The sequence below is a fragment of the Phlebotomus papatasi genome, chromosome 1 (assembly GCF_024763615.1).
Source record: "Phlebotomus papatasi isolate M1 chromosome 1, Ppap_2.1, whole genome shotgun sequence".
Lineage (NCBI taxonomy): Eukaryota > Metazoa > Arthropoda > Insecta > Diptera > Psychodidae > Phlebotomus > Phlebotomus papatasi.
In genome coordinates this window covers 18,325,456-18,343,473 of record NC_077222.1, presented here as the reverse complement: position 1 = coordinate 18,343,473, position 18,018 = coordinate 18,325,456, and the positions used below count along the sequence as shown (strand labels likewise).

Sequence of the window (18,018 nt, the reverse complement as noted above, 5' to 3'; positions counted from 1 at the left end):
AAATTCTAATTTTTTTGTGATACAATTTTTCATAGGTGAATTAGCTCTCTAACTATTTACTTACATATGTGAGGAACCCTAAAGATTCAAAGTTGATATATCCTATTCTATATGATTAAAATCTTCTTGAAAAAATGCATATAGAAATTTTAACACATTTTCTGACCTAAAAAATGGAACATTGGGAATTGTGTTAGCTTGCAATAACGGACACGCCTTTTGTTTTTCAAAATTTTCTAAATTTCTAGTTTTTTTTTCAATTTCTTTAGAATGACAAATACCAAAGATATAAGGACATTGTCTCTACAAACTAAATACTGTAGAAAAATCCTTGGAATGGTTTTGGAAAGGTGAGGGATTTCGAAAAAATTGGTGTCCGATATAGGCTACAAAGCAATATCCATATTTTTAATCAATTTTAAATGTTTTTTAAAAAATAATTTTTGAGAAAAAAAAATATAATAAACTATTTTTAACAATTCTCTTGCAAAAGATAATATAAAAAACAGATTTTCGTTTTCAGACTGATTTGAAATTTGCTACATTTCACCATGAGCATCTAAAGAATTTGTACACAAAAAAAAATAAAAAAAAAATATATATCATACTTTAAGGCCGATTTATCGTTGTCTTTAATTTAGAATATTTCATATTTATTGACTCAAAATTATTAAAATAATACAGACTTCTGTGAAACTGCCCTACTCTCACTTATAACAAATAATTTGGCAAATACATGTTATATGCAAACTCTTTGCAGAAAGTTGCAACAAAAGACGGCATGGAAAATACAACAATCATGTGACATGTAAAAGAGAAAATTATTACGACAATGAGAAAGAAAACTGAGTTATCTTTTCATAATTATTATCAAAGGTTCTTTTTCAATGAATTTTCACAATTATATATTAATAATTATTTATTTATTAGGTGTGATTCTTACATGATCACACCTATTTGTGTTGTGTTGAACTTTATTGTAACTTTATTGGACTTTAGGGAGAGGTGGGGCTACTTTGCGTTGTTTGACTACCTTAATATATGATTTTTTCGTCTATTTCTAAATAAAGCCTATCATTACCATCTTTGCAATTATTTCATTTAGATCCACAATTGTTTTGTCTATCCAAATTATATCATGTTAAAACCCAGTTTCGTTTAGAAATATGCGAAAAAAATCATATAACCATTTTGCCCTACATCTCAAAGTAGTCCCACTTCCCCCTATTCAGTTTAAAATTTTTTATTCAGTTTATGAAACACAATGAAATAAATGGAAAAACTTTGTGTAAGATTTCGAAGAAAAATGTAAACTGAAAAATGAAGGCTTAAAATTTTCTATTTTTGATAACAAAGGTATTTTAAACTTTCTATAAGTTAAAGAAAATACGTTCAATTTAGAACTATTTAAATTTTTTTGAATTTCCTACTTATCAGATTTTTTTCAATTTTTTCAATTAATATTTCATTTTGATAAAATGATTGTCAAATTGAATAAAATTAATAATAATAATGTAGAACAAAATCCCATAAAATCACTTAGCTTTTCCGTAATAGAAATATCTTATTGGCTTGTCAGTTCTAAGTCCTGTGGAATTAAATGAATTAAGCTCTCCTTAAATTTAGGTGTACCTAGTCAATATTTAAATAATCTTGGATTCCTAAAAATTCTGATTAAAGTCCAGAAGATTTGTAGTACTACAGAGAGAACGCTTACATTTAACCTATTTTTGATCACGTGATCAAATCATGATTATTACCATGATTTGTAATTTTTTTCCAAAGTTTAAATAAATCCTCAACATCCTTATCTAAACCCTGTGCCTGTGAATGTTAGAGCTCAAATAGACTCAGGCTGATCCTCAAGAATATTTAGCTTGTAAAATTTTTGCAGTAAAGATTTATTGCAAATTGGGCAGAGGATCATCGATTAGAGACTTCGCATAATATCTTTATTCAATCCTTTACTCTAAATTTTACGCTAAATTTTACGAGCTAAATATTCTCGAGGATCAGCCTGAGTCTATTTTTGCCCTTAGGCACAAAATACACTCAGACTGATTCTCTAGAATATTTGGCCTGTAAAATTGGGTAGTAAAGGATTAGATAAAAAGAATTTATGCAAAGGACCTCTAATCTATGATCCTAAGCCCTCAGTGCAAGATAGTTTCGTATAAATACTTACTGCCAAATTTTACAGAGTAAATATTATCGAGGATCAGCCTGAGCCTGAAGCTATTTAGGCCCTTTAGGCCTCTATACTCAGGATGATCCTAGTGTTTTTTCCCGTAAGTAATAAGTCCTCAAGTAATGCAAAGAATATTCTCATCGCTTGAAGATTCACTGTGTGTGAACCATGCCTACATTATCCTACCTTTGGCGTAACCGGTGTTAACTGTAACGTTTCGTTTTCAATGTTTTAATAACACCCTTCTTATCAAAAGTCACATACTTGAGCATAATTATTGTTCCAATATATGTAACTCGCACTCGCATATTTGGGGAAAAATTGAGATTTGGGGACAGTCTTAAGGTAAATGATTTGTGTACTGCAAATATCTGTTATGAACCATTGCTAATGCTCAGTTAATATATATGTTTCCAACCGCGATGGCAAGTTGAGAAAAAAAATGTCTTAAACATTTCTTACTTTACGCGTTTTAATTTTAATGTGATTGAAGTGCTGATAGATATTGTGCAGATAAAGATTTGGTCCATACACGCCAATGATATAATATCACTCCTTACACCAATTTTATAATATGAAACTATAGTTTTTCTGCAAAAAGTTCGAGAAATAAAAATTACATTAACGTAAATTACTAGTTGATTTCTCCTTTGAACACTAAAAGTTTAGAAAAAAATCTCCCAGCAGTCCAATTTTCAATAATTAACTATCTACCTACTAATACATTCGTTCCTCAACTTACCATGGCGGCAGGACACCAAAATTTACCAAACTTCCCAAACTTATTCCTGAACATAATGAGTAGTTCATAAGATATTTATCATTAACAATCTTGCCAGAAAGTGATGAGTAGGGTAAATTTAGCTAATTCAAAACTTGCTCCAAATGGAAATTTTTCTCTATTCCAAATGGAAACGTCATTGGATTTATGATAAATACAGTTCTAAATTACTATTTTTATATATTTTCTATACCACAGTTTCATTATTTAGTTAATTTTACTCCAAATAAAGCGAAAATCCATTCATATTCAGAAATTTTAATTTGTCAGAAAAATTAAAAGTGTACCTTTTCACCACTGAATTTTTCATCGACCGACCATGTTTTCCAATGAAAAACACAATAAGGTGACTGTTATTTATTCGTTTTGTTTAACATTTATGTCATATTTCTGGCTAATTTTAGTTAAATTAAATGCTAATCTTTATTGTTAACGGTACGTGAAGTTTTCAAATAAAATAATGACCTATTTCTTGAACAAAAGGGGTTTTTTCTGTAGTGTCTGCAAATGCATCAACAGGAAAACCCGGAAATATGATTTTTTTGGAGAGATTTGGAGAGATTTTTTTGAATTAGGACATTTACCTTATTAAGTTTATACTTAAATTTCTACACTTTGTACTTTTTTGTTTTAGGCATTAACTTTGTCGTAACTGCAACCTTTCGATTTAACCCTTTAACGGCAAGACACTTTTTACGGACTGAAAATCCACAATAAAAATTAAATTGAGAAACGTAATCAATGATAAGTCTTACATCTAAACTTGGAAAGGCCAACAGAGTCTGATTTGATGTATTTCTTGCCTCTACGAACAATAGGGACAAAAATAACGCAAAAATTTGAGTTTTTTTTCTTGACAATACCAATTAATAATACTTTTCGTTTTAATGAAAAATATTACGTATGAGTATTGTAGTTTTTATTGCCAAAAGGGTTTTGTTTAAAAAGAAATTGGAAGTATAAAAAATAAATAAAATCAATTATGAATTTGAGATTTTAAAAATTCGCCATTTTTGAGCTTAAATATTTACTACATGTAGCAAATAGCGAGCCTTGGAAAAAATATTCTAGATTCATTCAACCTTTTTTCTTTACAATTATGTACAGACATAAGAAAAAAATAACTTTAGGTAGTCAGGAAAAATTATTTTCTTTATGGGACACCGGTGTTCCAATCGTCCTTAAAGGGTTAAAAGTGATTGAATTATTTTATTTTAACTTCTATTAAATATTTTTTAATAATTGTATTTAGCTATTCCACTTAAAATCATGCTGAAGAAAAATTAATGTCATTGTATCATCCCTTGAAAAGGTATCATAGGGATAATACTACAAAAGCAAATAAAAAAAATCAGCTTTTTCATCTATTTTGTTCCATTAAGAATTTAAGAAATTCCCCATTTTTTGTAGACTTAGAAAAATAAACTCAGCCTATATTCTAAACTAAATAATAGCAAAAGATAAGGAATGCCTGATGATAAAATAAAATTAAAATTAATAGAAGGTAATTTATCAGACCTTTTATGATTTTCTTGGAGATCCCAACAATCTTTAAGTCGGCGGCGAAGAGAAGTTTGTAAATAAAAATCTATTTATTAAAGCAAAATGTCTTATCAGTCTCCCGTCTGAATCGGTTTTTTTTAATGATCGGCACGAGAGAAAAGTATAAAAATAATTATAAAGAAAACAACGTAAATGGTCAAATCATTTTTTGAATAAATTTAAATATTTCCGTGTGGTGACATTATAAGGAGAGAACGAGATCTTGGCGGAATGGCAAATTGAGATTTTATGTTAGTGATTCTTAATAGAAGACGGCACACGGTTATCAGCAATTAAACAAAATAGGTGTGCTTATCATTCAGGTGTCACCTCTTTTATTGCTTACCAATTTATGGCATTTTAATTGACTGTCATGGATCATATTCAGACGCTAACTTGGTCAGACGTGTTAAATCCTCTAAACTCATCAATTTTGTGCAGAAAATTTTCTCAAGATTCCATCAATAAATTTGTTAGACAAAATAATTACAGACAATTTTCAACATCACTTCGGAGGCGTATTGTTGGGAAATTTTGGATAAATGTGATAAATTTTGTGATAAATGTGGGTTGTTTCAATGTTTAGCGCCTATAATTTTTAGAGCTCTGACTCCTTCTGGCTTAACTCGCTTAACTAAATTAAAAAAAAAAATGTTCTATAGAAAAATTTTGCTGGCGGGAAAAGTCAAGGAAAATACATGGTCCGTTCAAGATCTTTTCAAACCTTCTGGCCAAATGATCAAATACCATCTGCCAATCGCTCTAATTGGCATATTAAATCTCTCATTTACACTTTCCATGGGATATCACTGGCAATAGCTGTGATTGCTGCTAATTGTTTGTATTTTTTGCGGAAACATTGAGTAATGAGGCTCTTCGGTAAAATGAAGAATTTGTCTCATTGCAAGACTCTCGCCTCGATCATGAGTAAATAAATGGACTATAAATCATTTTGACCTGCATTTCATCGCCTCCAATTGGTTATTTTGTGTTAATTTTATTTATTCTAGTAAATAATTTGCATTTTTGCGCACTTTTCGCCAATAAATTCTAACAATTTATTATTCGTATTGAGCAATAGGATTTCCCGCCGTTTTTTAATATCGCCTAAAAGTAGGCAAAATATCATGGAAGCATTTTTATGACCTCAATTCACTGTTGAAAGGTTTCATTCGTAAACCACACTGTTACCCGGCAGATATTTCCAATTTTCTCTGTATAAAAAGAAATTTTATAGATATAAAGTGAAAAATTAGCACAACAAGCGTCTGATGTTTGGTATTATTGTGAAAAATCTAGGCAGATTCTGAAAATAAACGAAAATACAATTGCGACATTTCCCTCCGACAGAATTCTCCGCAGACAATAGAGGAATCATCCAAAAAATCTCTTACGGAAGTTGCAATTTTCTCTATAGGGTTGCATAGTTTGGAGTGGCTTGGTGCAAATCTGTCAAGTTGCAAAGATATTTCGCTTTTTCACAATCTTACACCATACTAATCGAGTAAAAAATGCTACCAGTAAGTACACAAAGTCCCCATATATCCCCCCGAAGTGTAGATTTCACGGGAACTCTGATATTTTCAGCGTACAAAGGTTTTTGTCGGGAGTGTCCCCCAGGGCACCAAGCCCGAAGATTTGCGTCGTTTATTTGAGAAATTTGGGGTTGTAACTGAGTGTGACATCATGAATCGCTGTGGATTTGTCCACATGCAGACCCAGGATATGGCCGATAATGCAATTCAGGCCCTCAACAATACCACATTCCGTGGAACCACCATTAGCGTTGAGCGGGGCCGAATGAAGGAACGCGGTGCCGGGAAGAAGGGACCCGGAGGACAAGGTGGGGGCATGATGGGCCAGAGGAACAACATGAACCGTGGGCCAATGGGCGGAAGGGGTCCAATGGGTGGGAATATGGGACAGGGTGGTCCTAGGGGGCCAATGGGGGGCGGCATGAGAGGACCTCCTGGTCCGGGAATGAACAAGGGAGGCGCTGGCAACAGGAATAATATGCGAGGTGAGTGAATTTCTTTGAATTTAGATTACTCATTATAAAAAGCTTGCAAAGGGAAAATTTCTGAAGCAGGGAAGGTCATTTAGAAGCAATTAAGAAGATAATTAGGGGTAAAATGTCTGTTTGGTAATGATAAAACACGTTATTTAAAGAAAATTAGAAGAAACTCGTGAAGAAAATCAACTTTCCTTTAGCAAAATCTACTTTACAAGATTTTTTCTATTTTAAAAATTATTCAATAGCTTCATTCTAAGAAATAGTGGAAGTCCGAAGGTCATTTTTAGTACAATATTCTTTAATAACAAGCCAACCGAACGATTATACCTTTACCTTAAAAGATCTTTATTATAATTTAATAGCTTCCTTAAAAAAATCTAGATTAGTTTGTGGAAACTCACTTATTTTGTATTTATTTCTTAAAAAATTAAAAAGGGGGTGGCAAAGCGTCCCCAGGCTTTGCGAAATGCTCGAACTCGTGACTTAGATACTATACCGCAAAAGTACTTTTGCATCATTTACCGTTTACCGGTTCTCAACCGATTTGAACCGATTCATAAATCTCTCAAAAGATCACCCAAAATAGTTTTAAAAGTTATATGATTGATTTTCGTATAAAAATTAGTTATCGGTTATGAACCGGTTCATTACCGATTCAAAACCGATTATAACTGATTCTGTTTTGTCGGAAATTTCAAGACCTTTCCAACAAGCAATCGCTTTTCGAGGAATTCAAAATTCGGATTCGAGGAATCCAAAAAAACATGGTAAAAAGCACTTTCGCATTAGTTACCTTTTATTGGTTTTTATTACTTATCGGTTCATTACCGGTTTAGAATCGATTGTAATCGTTTCAGGTTTGTCAGGCATCCCAAGACCTTTCTAATGAACTCAAACATGACCCCATTCGCTTGATAAATGCGCTCTATAGGGACTTTTTAACCTTTGACCTTGAAAAACCGTTATTAGGAATGATTCAACAGTATCTATGTATAAGGGCGAAATGTCCGCCTGGACAACCATTAAAATATATCCAAAAATGAAAAAAAAAATCGCAGGACGCGTTTTCGAGCAATTCCAAAAAACATAGTTTTGGAGGGGAAGGGGAGGGGCGGGGGGAAAATGAGGGGCATTTTAACGATCCTTGGATCGACTTATGGGGAGTCCTCCGAAGGTCCCAATCCCAAGTCACTATCTCTTACCGTTTGGCCTCTAGAGCTGGCGACAGTCGGACGGACAGACGGACAAACAGCGTGACGACATTTCTCAGAAATCGTCTGAAACGTGAAAATTTGTTGATAAAATTGATCTCCGAGGGGTGGAAGGTGGAAATTTTGGAGGGGGGAGAGTGAAAAAATCGAGGGATTATAGGGATGCTTGTTCACTGCAGTAATGATCGATATAGTTCAAGTAGTTTAGAAATAAAAATTAGTGTTTGGTGGTGCCCCAGTTTCCCCTAATCGTCTTTTTTTTCAACTTTTCACGGTTTTGAAGCTTAAACGGAAAGAGATATCGACTTCCAGTCTTCGATGACCCCCAATAAAAAAACAAAATCTCAACGTTTTTTTCCTCTCCCCACCCGCCATCTATCCCCTCCAAAACCATGTTTTTTTCGGTTTTTCTCAAAATTGGCTCAAGCTTTTTCAATGATTTTCGGATATGTTTTAGATTTAGAGCTAGTCCAGGCGAACATTTCGCCCAACATATCTATGACCGAAAAATTGGCCATTTTGAATTATTGAAGGTTAAAATTTTAAAGGACACATTTTTCAACCGACTTGGTTTAATTTGGATTTTTTTGGAAAGGCATTGAAATTTTGAACCCGGTTGCATCGGTCTTTATCGGTAATGAATCGGTTAAGTGCCAATTTTTTGATTTTCAGATGCTTTTGTGATTTTTAGATTAATTTGATCTCTACAATCGCCTGGCAAGTCGGCCTTTTTATATGGAGCTATTTGAAGCCAATTCCTAAATTGATCTCGGACTCAGCTCACAGTGCTCCAAGGAAAAAATTTATTTAAACAAAAATTTAGTATATTTATCCCTCCATTTGGAATGGTACCTTATAATACGGGAAAACTTCTCACTTTTTAAATATTTAGCATAACGATCACGAGTGCAGAAAAATTCCCATACCCATTTGTATGTGATAGTAAGAAATTGGCTTCAATTTTGAAGGCCACTCGCCGGGGACTAGGATCTCTAGTAGACTAGTAAGCACCAAAAGATCATGCGAAAAGCTTATTCACGGTGAGATGTATTCTCTCGTAAGTTCTAGCATCCCGCAAAGCTGGAACGCTTTGCCATCTTTTTTTTTTTTAAATAAAATAATGAAGTAAATTAAATGAAAATGCGACAATAATAAGAAGTAATTTGAAAAATAATAAAAAATATATGTAAAAGTAGAATTTGGGCTGGAAATGTTAACATTTAAAGAAGAAACCCCTTTCAGAAGAGATCACATCGGAAACCGACTACAATTCACACCAAAAATATTCCCTCGGCCTTATTTTCAGTTTTTCTGACTCTTAATAATATTTACTAATAGTATTTAGCTTATATTAAATAGATTAGATCAATTTTAGTATTTAAGAGTTACTTTTAATATTAGATTTTTTTTTCAGAAAAGCTCATTTTTGACTAATCCTCAAATTATAATTATTTTTTAGTCCATGTATTTTCTCAAATTTGTTTAAAACTGTTCTTACGTTTATATATGAAAGTATTTCAGTCAATAGAACTGGATATTACTGCATTTTCCCGGTCCAAACCAGGTGTATTTAACCCTTTAAGGACGATTGGAACACCGGTGTCCCATAAAGAAAATAATTTTTCCTGACTACCTAAAGTTAATTTTTTCTTATGTCTGTACATAATTGTAAAGTAGAAGGTTGAAGGAATCTAGGATATTTTTTGGAAGTCTCCAGCTATTTGCGATATAGTAAATTTTTAAGCCAAAAAATGACGAATTTTTTAATTCTCAGAATGAAAATTAATTTTAAATATTTTTTATACTTCCAATTTTTTTAAGCAAAACCGTTTTGGCAATAAAAACTACAATACTCATACGTAATATTTTTAATTAAAGCGAAAAATATTATTCATTGGTATTATCAGAGAACTTACTTAATCCTCTAACGGTGTTTTCTTTAATATGCGAAAAAAAAGTTCTAAAACAATGTTTTCTAGAATAATTATGATCCAATAAAGTCGAAAAAACCATCCATTCGTTATTATCTCTTTTAGTTTAGGCTCTAGGCGAGAAAATTAAAAAAAAAATTTTGAAACTTTTTGCTTCTAAAATTCACATTTTTACTTTTTTGAAATTTTTTAAATAAAATATACAAAGTAAAATGACATATCTTTCAGTAAAAAATAAATTTATTTTAGTCAGATAACTTTAAATAGGTATTTTTCTTGAAATTGGAAATGAGTTGTTTTGCACAATTACTTTTTGTTACTTTTTCTCTGACCTGTCACACAAAACTGGGAATAGCAACAAAACGAAAAGTCAAAATGAGTTCAAACTTTCAAGAGATGTTTATAAGACTGTTACCGAGGACACTATGGCACTTTTAAATAAATAAAACCTTTATTGTCGCTGTAAATGTGATTTTTGTGGAGACCGCCTGGAGGCGGTCTTACCCGTTAGAGGGTTAAATTTTTAGGTTATTAAAAGGGTTAAAATAGGTGAAAAATCCCAATTTTAAAGGTACCCCACTTTTAAAGGTGCCCAGTTCCCTTTATATCCATTATATAGACAAAAGATTATTTTAAAATTTTGACCGAGCAAGGTTTTTTTTAATAAATTATAAAGTGACTGATATTGGTTCCCTAGGATTCCTTAGAAAAGTCGAAGCCCTTGAACAAGAGATTGTATTGCTTTGTTGTAGGGCCGATGGGAGGCGGAGGTGGTGGAGGAAATATGGGCGGAGGTATGGGTGGCCCAATGCGTCGCGATCGCGGTGGTGGCAACAATCGCCCCAATCCCTACCAACGGGGAGACCGTCCGGACTTTGGTGGGATGCGCGGGAAGCCAGGTGGCATGCGCAATGGCATGGAACCACCACCATTTCCTCCCTTTGATGACATGCTGCCGCCGATGGATATGCCTCGCGGTGGAATGATGGACAGAGGTAGCTTGATGAGGAGTCTTGTATCGAAAGTACAGTCATTGCAAGACCTTTCCTCCTCCCAAGGCATGATGGATCGTGGCGGGCCAATGGGTGGCATGGGTGGAGGTCCTGATCGCTTCGATGACGACGGTTTTGGGTTCAGCAACGAAGATCGTCGCGGTTTTGCCCTGCCGGAGCGTCAGATGTTCGATCAGGATGGTCCAATGTTTGATGATCGCCGTGGAGGACCTCCACCTTTCGATGATATGCGCAGGGGACCACCGCCAATGAGGGGCGGTGGTGGTGACTTTGGAGGTGACTTCATGGGACGTTCCCCAGGTGGAATGGGTGGAATGGGCGGAATGGGTGGAGATATGTTTACACGACGCGGACCTCAAATGTAAGTTTGAAAATTTCGAATATTTTCCAACGTTTTTTGCCACTTTTGTCTTTAATATTGTGAAATTTTGTCTATGGGGATTAGGCGAGGTGGCCGAGGAGGTGGATTTGACATGGATGGAGGCTACAATCAAGCCTTCCCGCCACTCGGCGGTGGCGGAGGCGGCATGGGAAATCGGTGAGTAGAATTTTTCTCTTCTATTGATTTTTTCAGGCACCTTTTGTCAACAATGATCACGAAAGATCATTCGTAATTCGTTCTTTTCGGAAGCGTTTCAAAGAGTTCCAAAAGAAGATAATTTTTGTTTTAAAGACAAAATGAGGAGAAAAAAAACGATTCGGTGTCTTTGAATACTCATCTGTCTTGTGTTTTTTCTTAAATGCCAAAATAACATATAATAAATAATTTCTATTGTAGCAATGGGCCGCCTCGTAGATGGTAAAGAACATTTTCGCCCCACGTTCTCAAAATAAAAAAAGAAAAAGTGAGAGACAGAGAGAGAGATAAAAATAAGAGAATTTGCAAGAAAAAAAAAAAGAATTTTCCAAAATTCTCAGGGCGAAAAGAAAATAATTTTAATCACAAATGGAGAGATTTCCTGTCTTTTTTTTAGGATACACAAAAATTAAATAACACCCATCATAAATATAGATACTTTCAGGTTAAATAACATAGAGATTCCTTTTACTTCATCTTCCAATATGTTCTTGCAAATAGCCGTTAGAGACTTTTGCACCAAATTTAATTGAATTGTAGGACGAACATTTTTTTTTTCATAATTATATTTTGTATCTTCAGACACACAGGAAAATGTGCTTCAAATATTTTTAGGAAACAGATTTGAAAGTGTTTTTTTTTTAGAAATATAATTATTTTGCAAGAACAAGAATTATATTATGTTGATAACATTCAAAAATAGGCGATTAGAAATTGAGAAAAATTGACAAACACAATTATATTTGATTAATTTATCAAAACAAAATATGTATGTCGTCGGAGGATATCAATACTTAATGGAAAATAAAATTAATCGATGGAAATGAAATACAATGCGTTTGAAAAACGAAGGAGGTTCATGACGGAAAATTTCGTCAAACATCAGAGTTGATCACATTTTCAGCATTATAGATTAAGATGAATAACCAAACTTTTGGAAAGTCCTTGACTTTTTGATTTACATAATTATGGAGTATTTTTAATCACATTTCTCAATAAACGTTCAAAAGCCTTAAAGTAGATTAGAATCTCAAATAGGGTAAGAGCTCATAACTTTGGACAGTCTCTAAATTTGGACACTTTGAGGGTAAACTTGGACCCTAAAAATAAATTGATTAAAATTATGGATTTTTATTCCAATATTTGATGAATAATGAATTCTATCTAAATATTTTTTTTTTGAAGATTGTAACACAAAATACGTTAAATTTTGAATATGATTTGAGTTCAAATTGCTTTGTTGAAAATTCAGTGTGAGCAATTGCTTACGAGAAATATGACAGAATTTCGTGTTTACTTCAGTCTTGTTTAGCTGTGGTGAGCTACTAACAATCTCTTCGCTGTTTTTCAGTGATATTATTAAATATTCATTGAATATTGTGGTGATTCACGTTAATGGTGATTTGTAAATTTGATCTGAAGTAAGATTTGCCTTTTGAATTACGTTTTTCATGTGAAAAATGGGCAATTTTCTAAGAGATTAATCAGTGAGGTGGTAGTCCTTATTGGTTCCGTTCAGTAATAACCTTTCGAAGAGACAAAGCCAAGCCAAACCCATTCGAAAATCTACCGGAAGCCTAAAGTGCAAATTCACGTACTCGTCGCTTTAGCGCTATTGTTCTGCCACGTCGAATTTCAATATTCTTGACACTTCAATCGTCAACAATATCAACAACAGTGTGCAAAAATTTGCTGCAAAAAGTGAACTTTTGTGTAGTTTTGTGGAATTTCAGGATGGAACAACGTTTGAATCTCAATTTTATTAAGATAAATGTCCTTTTCATGAACTTGTTCAGTTTTGTGTAACTCGTCGATTTAAACGTTCGAACTTCCAACGGGTTTTTAGGTAAGTTCTCTCTAATTTACCTTCGAATCGGTAAAGGAAAAACCTCAACCGGAGAGAGTTCTCAAATCGGGAAGGTTATTACTGAACGAGAGGATTTTGGACAGGTATTTTTCTCCGGAAATTTCGTGAAGTTATAGCTTTTGCGATGACTAGGTTGCGTAAATGTCTGGAGAAACAAAGGAGCATCATCTCTATTAAGTAGATGTAGTGAGAAAAGCCTTGAAAGGCTTCCGAAAAGGCTAGGGAATGCGCGAATCCGAGCGTACTTGGATTACCGAAATCAACTCACTTTAATGAATGATATAGCAAATTTCTGGGCTTCTTGTGACATTCTACGGTTCCCTTCCATGAACAAAAAGAGGACTTGGTAATATTGATTCTTGAAATTGAGAACAATGGGCGTCCTATTGCGGCGGATTAGCTGTCCAAATTTACAGCCAAGGTGTCCAAAATTTTGAGTCAAATTCATCTACAAATATCAATTCATTTTTTAACATATTAAGACTAATTTTAGTTAAGACAATTCGTTAAACAATTAGCCAAGTTTCTAAACAACCCTTCTGAAAAGACAGTAACATACAAAATCAATTAGTATTGAAACCATCGCACTTCAAACTTGCAACATTGATGCTTATAAGCACCCTGTCTGAAATTATGAGCCTTTACCGTATGTGACTTCTGAGATTGCCATATGACAATGTCACGGTTACAGAATCACATTTTCGAAAAATCTACTGAGATCCGAACGAAATTTGTCATTGTCAGAATGTTACAAAATTCCTCTAGAGGGGTGTGACAAGAGCTTTTTCCATAAGTCTCTAATAAAGAAGACAACGTCATTAACAGAGTGACAAATTAAACGCAAAGTAATAAGAGGTAAGATTATCGGAGCTCTTGTCATCCCTTCCTGCAAACTATGTAATCATTGGAATGAACTTATTTTACTAATTTTAAGCCAAAAAAATAACGTTAATTTTGTCATTTCTTTGATTTTAAAGTCCCGAAGAATTACAAATTAAAACTCAAGTTATTCATAAGAAGAACTCAACAGTGACAACCAAAATCTTCGGTTTGATTACCGACAGTTCTATCTGCTTTTGCTTTGTCGTAGTCGTTTGCAAGAAATGCTTCGACGAAATCGACAAAATATTAATCTTGTTAGCGCTCAGAATGGAGCTTTTCTCTGTAAAATCGTAAATTATACTAACTTTTATCTAATGTAACTCGATGTGAGTAGTTTTTTTAAGTTTCACGCCACAACATCTAATTTCTGTGTATCTCATATGTCTTATGAACATACATGTAGAGACGAAACATATCCACTATTAATTATAAATAAAGGGTTTGCTTTAGTCTGTCAGCCAATCACAAGCTACTCTTATCCACGTTCGTACTTCACGATGATCCACAGCAAAGCGAACGATCTATTAGATACTCGCTTCACTGCTGATACGCATATTGGTTAGATTATTACATCTTAATAATATTCATAATGTCTGAAAGTCACTTTCATCACCCCTGAGACCCCTGAGTAATTCCGATCATGAAGGAAGCTAATGTCCACAAGTGTTGGAACGTCAAAGAAAGCTTTTTGTTCGTCACGGATCTTATAGAACTCATCACGTTGTACAATTTTCGTCATCAATATGGTGTATCCAAAAATGATAAAGGAACCCAGCGAGCATGCTTGGCTGAAAAAAAACAGCGTTTGCATATTTTTGATGAATTGTTTAACAAAGATATGCTGACCGGTCAGGAGTTATCGAACAGACAGTGCTAACCAAATATATGGAAATGGTACTGCGTCGTGAGTTTCGTTTTAGGGTTACCAGTATTCAGTTAATATTGATAAATTCTCTCTCATTAATGAAAATTCTGGACTTGTAGTACAACAGCCAAGAACGAACGGCGTTCAAGCACAAATTCTTGGTGTTAACTATCATGTTTCGAAAAGAATGTTGGAAGAATCTCTGGAATCATTGAGGTTTCAGTGAGTTTCAAGCTACACCTAACGACATTTCGTTAAGCTGCGTCTCTAAGAGCGTCGATCGATGGACAACGTTGCACAATTTCGTTTTTTGTTGGTCGAATTGTTGAAGAAAATTATTTACTTTTTTCGTTTACTTATGGACAAACGGCAAATCAGGCGACATTCTAATGCGATGTCGATCGACATGTATAATAGAATCAACAACACATAATGTTAACCTCATACATTTAAATTGGTTAGTAGATAATAGTGATACGATCAGGATGTGATACCTGCATTGTGTTCCAAATTTTTCTTTAATAAGAACAATTTCTCCGATGTTAAACTAGATTACAGCAAAATTGTAAAATTGTTATTAAAAAAGATCGTAGTTGTAGTCTCAAAAACAAAAAAAATGTATTGGAAGTATATTGATACCAAATTTGTTTAATTTAGAAACTTCTAAAATAATCAATTTATGTAAAAAAGAACGAAATTTTTGTCTAAAATTCGGAAAGAAAACATTTTACTGTAATAAGTAGGGTCAAAGGAATACCTTTTCGACAGGGGAACCCTATTGACACTTGTCAAAATGTTGAAATTTATTCAGTGTATCTAATAAAATGTTAGTGATATGACATTTTTTCTACAATACAGTAGATTCTCTCTCAATTTGGCATTTGGGGCAAAATGTCATCGAAATGATTGAGAGATTTGGGCATCAAAGTCATTGTAAATTCCACAAAAATCGCTCAATTATAAAGAATCACGATAAAATAATAGAAAGTATAGCGAATTTGAGCAAATTTTCTTTAAAATCCAACGTAAAAATGTCAACAAAGAGCCGATTGAGCGAGTCTACAGTCGAGTTCCTCAAATTTGAACGACGGCGACGGTTGCATTCAAAATACAAAATATAAGGTTATGTAAAAGAAATTTTGCATGGAGTCTGAATTAGAACTATTTTTCTCTTATGTTTCCTCAATATTGTCGTATATTATATTAATTTCCTCAACAAATTCCACCTATTTAACAACAAATTCAATTGATAAAATTCTCTAAAATTATGTTCCTGAATTTAGAAAAATGAATTTTACATGAATTCCGTTACGATTTTGAAAATATTGTTCAAATTTGAGGAGTGAGAAATGTCATCTATACACCCCAAATGTTCAAAAGTTGAGGAACTCTACTGCACTTGTAACCCTTTCCTATAAAGAGAGATTTTCGAATTACATATACCAAATCGTACAAAGTAGGGTGTCAATAGTTCTGACACGAGTTCTTAGTGTCAATAGGCGTTCCTTTCACCCTACATTCTGTATGGTAGGATTTTACGGAATCGTCTAGGAAGGAAAATCTACGTTCCAGTTTGCAGCACACCAACGTTAAGACAACTTCCCATCGCCAAATAAAGCGTCTTAATTAGCGGATAATCACGTTTTGCGTGATTTTTGTGTGCCACTAATTCTATTTGATTTTTTAGCAAACACCTTTATAGAGCATAAAACGATTATGCTCCATCGAAAAGAACATTCATCGTTCAAGGGAATACAGTGAGCGTTTTGTGCATTTTGAGAAATATTCTGTCCAAAAAGAATTATTTCTCTGTGATTTATTTTGCGAAAGATGCGTTCGTCGGTTCGGATAATGGAGCTATTACAACTAAATAATATTATAAAATTTTAAATAAATGTGTAAATTAAATTATAATTCGGCTGATTTGTATTTTATGCGGTTAATTGTGAAAAATCAGGAGAAAATTGATATAAGTATGCAATTAATGGATAGAAGAATAATGGATATTGAGTTTAACTTTATTTATCTTTCGTTTTCAAAGATTTGTCAATGTGATAGCTCCATAAATCCTAAAATGACAGTATTTTGTGTAAAATGCGGCGGAATATAAATCAAAGTTATAGGTAGTGGAACTTTGACTTGCGGAACGTTGCGGATAATTAAAAGTGAGATGAAGGTAACAACCAAAATCGTTGATGATGTTGCTCTGCGTGATTCGCAGAATACTTATCGAGAGTATTCTGTGTTGAAAAGAAAGAAAATGCGTCAAATGGAGAATATAGCGGCCCAAATGATTGCGATTATTCATCGATACGTTGCACCGTTTTGCCCCAATTCAGAAAACTCTTGAGTTTTCTCGATGCTTTTGTGGTACGTATGATAACAATATGAAAAAAACAGAAAAACAATGAAAGATGTAGTGCTAGGCTCATGTGCTAGATGTATAATCGAAAAAATATTTTTAACGATAATAGAAGAAATCTTTATCTTTAATCTAGAATTTTTAAGTCTACGTTTCAATTAAATTTCTCTTTTTTGAGATTTCTGTATTATAACAAAATAATGGACTAGAGTAATTTAATGCGGAACTTTAGCTTTTCTTTGTTTTTCTCTTTTTGATAAAACTTTTAAAAAAAAGTTTGTAAGATTTTCCTAGAATATCTCGAAATATTTTGAAGAATTTTGCGGATTATAATTTTTTCTTTTTAAAAATAATTCACAAACAGCGGAAATAGTATTTTGATTAATTCAAATCTATTGAGAATAGTTGCAATGTATTATTGAGTCTTGATATTAGAAGAAAAATTGTAATTTTTTTGTAATAATTTATTCAGTTTTCCATTGAAAAACCTCTATCTAATGTAATTGTTTATTTTTGCAGGTTTTTCACTCCATGATGTGCTTAAAAACATTAAGTAAATGATGCTCCATGACCCTCAAAAGACTGTGTATGAGAGTAACGATCTGTGATGATTATTCAGTACAAAAGTAAATACAAATTGGATTTATTTGCACAAATATCGCATTTTTCTTCTATCTTTGCGCGGGAAATTTTTACGTTCCACAGGTTGTCGCGAAAGTAGCCGAAGGTGGCTAGATTCCCTGCCGAAGTCTCCCGGAGACTTCCATCGGGTCCGCCAGAGGCGC

At 33.3% G+C, this 18,018-nt stretch overlaps 1 protein-coding gene across 3 annotated transcripts; it reads left to right on the top strand.

Moving 5' to 3' along the window:
- The first annotated feature begins 5,905 nt into the window (after positions 1-5,905).
- On the top strand, positions 5,906-17,881 carry LOC129798069 (probable H/ACA ribonucleoprotein complex subunit 1). 3 transcript variants are annotated; one of them, XM_055841038.1, is made up of 6 exons: positions 5,906-6,031; positions 6,099-6,531; positions 10,420-10,662; positions 10,726-11,041; positions 11,126-11,218; positions 11,459-12,086. In XM_055841038.1, the coding sequence occupies exons 1-6, from the start codon at positions 6,023-6,025 to the stop codon at positions 11,481-11,483; spliced, it is 1,119 nt and encodes a 372-aa protein (XP_055697013.1). In that variant the 5' UTR covers positions 5,906-6,022; the 3' UTR covers positions 11,484-12,086. The 3 variants fall into 3 exon arrangements, with proteins under 3 accessions (XP_055697013.1, XP_055697012.1, XP_055697011.1); XM_055841037.1 differs by lacking the exon at positions 11,459-12,086 and adding an exon at positions 17,753-17,881 and having other exon boundaries at positions 10,420-11,041; XM_055841036.1 differs by having other exon boundaries at positions 10,420-11,041.
- The last annotated feature ends 137 nt before the right edge of the window (positions 17,882-18,018 follow it).

Excerpts from the sequence above, each read along its gene's own strand:
- LOC129798069 (XM_055841036.1), top strand. Across the intron at positions 6,532-10,419 it reads CAACAGGAATAATATGCGAG|GGCCGATGGGAGGCGGAGGT; the intron begins GTGAGTGAATTT and ends GCTTTGTTGTAG. Across the intron at positions 11,219-11,458 it reads GGAGGCGGCATGGGAAATCG|CAATGGGCCGCCTCGTAGAT; the intron begins GTGAGTAGAATT and ends TTTCTATTGTAG.